Raw genomic sequence first — 6,097 nt, forward strand, 5'->3', positions numbered from 1 at the left:
CTGGGCAGGTGAGGCACAGTCGGCCGCCCGTGGGGTCCAGCAGACGTGGCCCTGCCTTCCTGAGCCTGCTGTGGGCCCTCTCGGGACGCACCCTGTGCCCAGGACCAGGTCCGTCTCCCCAGGATGGGTCCCGGAAGGGCGGCCTCCTGAATCCCCAGGGACACACGTCACCGGACAGCTCACCTCTGGCCGGCAGGCGCCGGCCCTTTGAACAATGTCAGTACCTTCTTAGGGCCCCGTGTTGCCAAACAGGAATTTTAGGGGGCAAACTCGTGGCAGGACCCTGACGCGTGGTCACTTTCCTGGACATTTTCTTCAGGTTTAAAAGCGTCTTCCATCTGTCACGCCGGGGTGTGGTTTCCTGTCGGTCTTTGTATCTGACCAGGTAAAACGTTTACTTTAAACTCACTGCAAAGCTGTGGGCCCCAGCCTGGCCCCGCTGCACCTGGGATTTCACTTGACCTCTCCGTCCTGTCCCGTCGGGAAGGCGCACGACCGTCCCCACCCTGGGGCTCGCTGACTTGCCGGATCCACCACTGTCAGCAGTGCGTCGGCGAACGTCTCTGGGCGTAAAGCTTCCTCTCTGGATTTAGAACCTCGTCCTTCAAGGAGACTCCAAAAGTGCAGCCTCGGGGTCCGCAGGCCATGGAGCCGGTGGCTCCGCGCTGCCTCGGACGCCGCGCTCTGACCGCGGCATGCACGGCCGGGTCCCTTTAAAAGACGTTTATTAATTTGAATGGCAAGAAACAATAACTCATGGCTTGTTTAACTCTTTGTAAGAATAATAAATACATAAAGGTGGAGTCAAACAAAAGTGCGAGGCTCCTAATGAAAACCAGCCCCCACCCCAGACCCCGTCCACCCTTCTGGATGTTTCTGCAGCAGAAGGGTCTGCGCAGGTTCCGGGCAGGGCGCTGTCTCGCCACGAGCCTGGCTCTGCGTGACTGCCGGTCTCCACGCCCCGCAGCACCCGGGGCTGCCGTCTCTCGAATCCCAGGGCAGGAGCCACCGGTCGGCTCTGCTCCCTTGCACAGCACTGTGCTTGTGCTAGAGCCGTGCAAGGACGTCCCCAGTCCAGCTTGGAGCGTGCCAGACGGTGCTGGCTCCGATTCTGGCCCCTGGAGCCGCCTCCCCCGCATGCATGGCCTGTGTCCCGCCTGCCCCGAGCCACCCCGAGCTCTGCGCTGCCACCTCCACACACGACGACCACCGCGCCAGCCACAGAGCACCGGGTGTGCGGCGGGCACAGTCCTGGTGCGTGCGTCACGTTGCCCGTCGTCACAGGGCCCTGCTGGGCCGCTGCTCCTCCCAGCCCACTTTGCAGTGACGAGACCGGGGGCTGCGAGGGCTCCCTCCTCCGCCAGTCCTTCTCGGCGCTCCAGCCGCGTCCCACGGCTCCAGACGTCCCCAGCTGGGCGCGTGCGGCGCTGCCTCCGCTGCCCTCTCCCGCCTCGCAGACACCCGTGGCCCCGCGTGGGGGCCTCAGACCGGCCCCCACCTGCAGCCCCTCACCCAGAAGCTCCTCTCTGGGCAACGTCCCGCCCTCAGTGCAAACCCTGGCGCTGCAGTTTCAGCTCCCAGGGGCTCTTTCGCAGTCTCTTCCTTCGTTTAAAAACACCCGGCTCCCTTTGGGGGTGTCGTCTCCCCCACATTCTGGTGGGTTTCCCTCCACCTGTGTCATGCCTGCAGCGCCCTGCTCACCTCCTCTGTGTGTGCCTGTGTGTGCTTGTGCTTGCGTGTCAGTGCGTGTGTGTGTGGGTGAGTGCAGGTGTGTCGTGTGTGCAGGTGTGTCTGTGCGTATCTGTGTGTGTGTGCAGGTGTGTCTGCATGTGTAGGTATGTGTGTGTGTGGTGTCTGCGTGTGTAGGAGTCTATGCATGTGTGTGTGTGTGTGGGTGTGTCTGCGTGTGTAGGTGTGTGTGTACACATGTGTCTGTGTGTATACATGTGTCTCCATGTGTAGGTATGTGTGTGTGTGGTGTCTGCGTGTGTAGGAGTCTATGCATGTGTGTGTGTGTGTGGGTGTGTCTGCGTGCGTCGGTGTGTGTGTACACATGTGTCTGTGTGTATACGTGTGTCTCCATGTGTAGGTATGTGTGTGTGTGTGGTGTCTGCGTGTGTAGGAGTCTATGCATGTGTGTGTGTGTGTGGGTGTGTCTGCGTGTGTAGGTGTGTGTGTACACATGTGTCTGTGTGTATACATGTGTCTCCATGTGTAGGTACGTGTGTGAGTGGTGTCTGCGTGTGTAGGAGTCTATGCGTGTGTGTGTGTGTGTGTGGGTGTGTCTGTGTGCGTAGAAGTCTATGCGTGTGTGTGTGTGTGTGTGTGTGTCTGCGTGCGTAGGTGTGTGTGTTGCTCTGGCTCACGTGGGCCCCTCCCTCCGATGCCGGGTGAGCCTGGTAGCCCCTGGGCTGGGACATGGGACTGGTCAGTCAGTCCTGGGCCTCCTCGGCGCCCCTGCCATGCTGGGGCCCAGTGGCAAGGGCCGGGTCTCCCATCAACACAGAGTCACACACACACACGCACACACACGCCCCCGCCCGCACTCTGCAGGCTCCTGCTCCCTGGCAGTGCAGGGCCAGGCCCACCCCACCCTCAGCCTCTCCCGAGGGTCCTGTTCTGGGTGGGGAGGGGTCTCGGGTGGGGATCCCTGCGTTTCCGCACACCAGGCAGCGGTGCACGGCGCCCACAGCAGTGCCTGGTGTGGCCGTGTCCGACTCCTCCCAGAGGCCCACCCCGCCCGGAATGGCCTTCCTGCCATCTGCGGGCTTATTCGCACCCACTCCTCCCCGGCGCTCCCGTGGGGGCGGGGGCAGACACGAAGGCCTTGTCCAGCTAGCGCCCTGCACGCCCTCTGCTTAGGTGTTTCTTGGGTGCCCCGCAGGCTGGTTCACAACGGGTTTTCCTCTCTGGGGAAGAACCAGCTCCCAGTGGAGCCTCAGGCGAGCGCCCCGCATCCCTGTCCTGCAGCTGCCTGGCCTCGGCTGGGGGCTTCCAAACGAAGTGCTTGCCTCCCGCTCAGCCCCAAACGGGTTTGCTTGACCTCGAGGCCAAAGGAGCCTTCACGCAATTGGCTAAAAATTCCCCAGGATGTTCCAAGGCTGGCAACTCAGGGAAGGTTTGGGGAGGCCAGAGCATCCCAGGCGGGGCGCGAGTAGGGTCCTTGCCCTGGGGGGTGGGGCAGCCAGCGGCCGCAGAGGGGCCATGGCTGGGCAGACCCCTGCTCAGGGGCGGAGATCCCTCCGACCCCGGGCCCTCCAAGCGCGCTGACGGCTGCCCTCCTTGCAGCCGGCACCCAGGCCCTGCTCGGCGAGGCCAGACGGACAGTGCCGGCCAGGCTGGACTCGCCCGGCAGAGACAGGACGCAGAGATGGCCTCGCCCCCACAAGGCGCCAGGCCCCTCAGCCACCACGGAGACAGGAGCCAGCCACAGGTGGAGGCCCAAGTCCACAGCCCACAGAGGCCACCTTCCCCGGGCACGGAGGGCCTGGGCGTGCACCTCGCCCAAAGCCCGGGACCTCGGGCAGCCCAGGGGCCCCGCAGGGGGGCTGGGGCGGCATCTGCCCAGCGGGGTCGTCGCCCTGGCGCCCCAATCCCGGTAGCCCGCAGCCGCACGCGGTTCATCCACCGCTGGGGACACCCCACTTGGATCCCAGTCGGCTCCCAGAGGAGCGAGCGGTCTCGGATGCGGCGGCGCCGTGCCCAGGCACCAGGTGAACATGCAGCAGCCCCACCCCCCACCAGGGCCCCCGGGGACAAGCGCCCCATCCCCAAGGAAGGCGAGTTCATGGGGAGGGCACCAGACCCACACACAGCCATGCCCAGCCGGCCAGGCAGGCCCCCATGCTGGAGAGGGGCCGCAGGAGCCCTGGTGGCTGTGGACACTGGGCCACCAAGCAGAGCCAGGCGCAGTGGGCACTGCGGGGACCACGCTGCCCTCCACGGCTGGGACTGCCTGGCCGGCGCCATCCCACGAGCAGCCACGGTGGGTGCAGCCTTGCCTGCCCCAGGAAGGGCAGTGCCCTGTCGGCTGCCTGACCATGGCCTGTGGGCCATGACATCATCATGGACATTGTGACCCCTGCCCTTTGGCACATCCCTGCACCTGGCCAGCACCCAGCTCCTCCCCACACCCCAGCCCCTCCCCTGCACAGAGCCGCTGCTCTGCTGGTGAAGAGGGTGAGGGTGGGGCCCTCTGTGTCCCCTGCCCCAGCTCCTGGCCCCCCGACCCCACCCCACCCACTTGAAGGCTGTGTCCCCAGATGTGCCCATTCCCAGGTCCTCTGGTCAGATCTGGGCCCAGATGCACAGGGTGACTGGCCTGGAGACGCTAGAGAGGGGCTGGCCACCAGGGCTGGGCATGGGCCGGGCTCTGCCCGGGCGGCTCCCCCAGCCCGGACCAGCCCCCACCCTGTTTGCAGGCTGGGCCCATGAGAGACCCATGGGGAGCCGCCGGGAGGAGGGGCTCCTGCGCCAGCCAAGCCTCCTGGACCGAGATGCAGGTGAGGGCTGAGGGCTGGCGGGGGCGGGGTGGGGGGGCCTCAGCCAGGCCCTGGCTGCTGACCACCTGCCTGCTGCAGACCTCCTGGACACCGAGGATGCCGCCAGGCCCCCGGCTGCCCTCCTGGAGGAGCTCCTGCTGGAGGGGCCGAAGCAGCCGCCTGTCACCGGGCAGGGCCCCGTCTTCTACATCGGAGGCAGCAACGGGGCCTCGATGTGAGTGGGCTCAGCTGACCCCTGCTCTGGATCCCAGCCCTGCCCCCAGGGCCTCGCCACCGCCTGTGCCCCGCAGCCCCTCCCCTGGGACCCACGCCCCCAGGTCACTGCTGCCCCCACCCCTGCAGAATCAGCTCCTACTGCAAGAGCAAGGGCTGGCAGCGCACCCAGGATAGCCGCCGCGAGGACTACAAGCTGAAGTGGTGCGAGGTCAAATGCCGCGACAGCTACTGCAGCTTCCGGGAAGGTAGCGGGAGGGGCGCGGGCTCCCCAGCTGGGGCCGGGAGGGTCCAGGCCACACCCTGCCCGTGCCGCGAGAGCTGTGAGGCAGCGGCCGTGGTGCTGCAGCGGCCAGGGGCTGCCCAGGGCTCTGTCGCGCCAGGCGAGCAGCTGCTGTACCAGCTCCCCAACAACAAGCTCCTCACCACCAAGATCGGGCTGCTGTGCGCCCTGAGGGAGTACTCTCGGGTAGTGAGCAAGGTCAACACTCAAGCCAGGTAAACCCACCTAACCCTGACCCTCACCCTCCCGGCTGACCCCCCCACCACTCACCAGTTCCCCGCGTCCACCTGCCACCTGTGTTTGAAAGGACCATGCACCCCACTCCCCAAACCCACCCCCAGCCACGCAGGCACACCCTGTGCGGCGCGTCAGCCAGTCCACCCGGCCTGACCACCTGCACCCTCACACCCACCCTGCACAGAACCCCCCACCACCCTGCCTTCCCCACGCTGCCCACCCTCCAGCCCCACACCATGCCCACCATGGTCGCTGTGGGCGCCCCTCACGGAGTCACCCGTGGCTCATCCCCCCCCACTGCCACCCGCTTTCCTGTGTCTGTCCTGCCCCTCCTCTGGCACCATGCCAGCTGCTCCCCAGCCAGCCAACGTACCATCTGTGTAGCCCCCATTCGCTTGTCCACGTACCCGTCCACCCGCTCATCAACCAAGAGCCGCTGTCTGCTGCCCTGTCCGCCCACCCACCAAGCAGGCAGCCGTCTTCACATTCCACGCCAACGTGCATCCAGCCCACGTCCATCAAAGCTGTGTCCACCCGACCACCTACTTCGCCCAAATTCAGTCATCCACACACTCATGCCCCTCTCCCCGCCGGGCCCCAAGAATTCATTCTCCAAACCCTATGGCCACTCAGGACAGGTCCTGTGTCCCCCCCGGGGTGCAGATTTGGAAAGGACACAGCACCCACCCTTGAGGAGCTCCCGTGGACCAGCCCAGGACGCCTCAGGCCACAGAGGTGACTCCAGAGCCCAGATGCCAGGGGCCGTTCTGACTAAACCCAAGGATGGCCTGGCGTTATATGGAAACCCAGGGAAAACGTGGGCTGGAGCCAGAGGTCTGGACTGGCCAGGGCGCTCAGACAC

At 65.6% G+C, this 6,097-nt stretch overlaps 1 protein-coding gene across 1 annotated transcript in view; it reads left to right on the forward strand.

The window, feature by feature from the left end:
- Positions 1 to 3,370: 3,370 nt before the first annotated feature.
- TTLL10 (tubulin tyrosine ligase-like family member 10) overlaps positions 3,371 to 6,097 on the forward strand; it is a 19,414-nt gene continuing 16,687 nt past the window's right edge. Inside the window, exons 1-6 of the mRNA XM_012657474.1 lie at positions 3,371 to 3,713; positions 4,422 to 4,502; positions 4,581 to 4,716; positions 4,845 to 4,963; positions 5,099 to 5,213; positions 5,899 to 5,945. Of these exons, the coding sequence (XP_012512928.1) occupies positions 3,371 to 3,713; positions 4,422 to 4,502; positions 4,581 to 4,716; positions 4,845 to 4,963; positions 5,099 to 5,213; positions 5,899 to 5,945 (841 nt within the window). The remainder of the gene's footprint in view (positions 3,714 to 4,421; positions 4,503 to 4,580; positions 4,717 to 4,844; positions 4,964 to 5,098; positions 5,214 to 5,898; positions 5,946 to 6,097) is intronic.

The sequence above is a fragment of the Propithecus coquereli genome, unplaced genomic scaffold (assembly GCF_000956105.1).
Source record: "Propithecus coquereli isolate 6110/MARCELLA unplaced genomic scaffold, Pcoq_1.0 Scaffold544, whole genome shotgun sequence".
Lineage (NCBI taxonomy): Eukaryota > Metazoa > Chordata > Mammalia > Primates > Indriidae > Propithecus > Propithecus coquereli.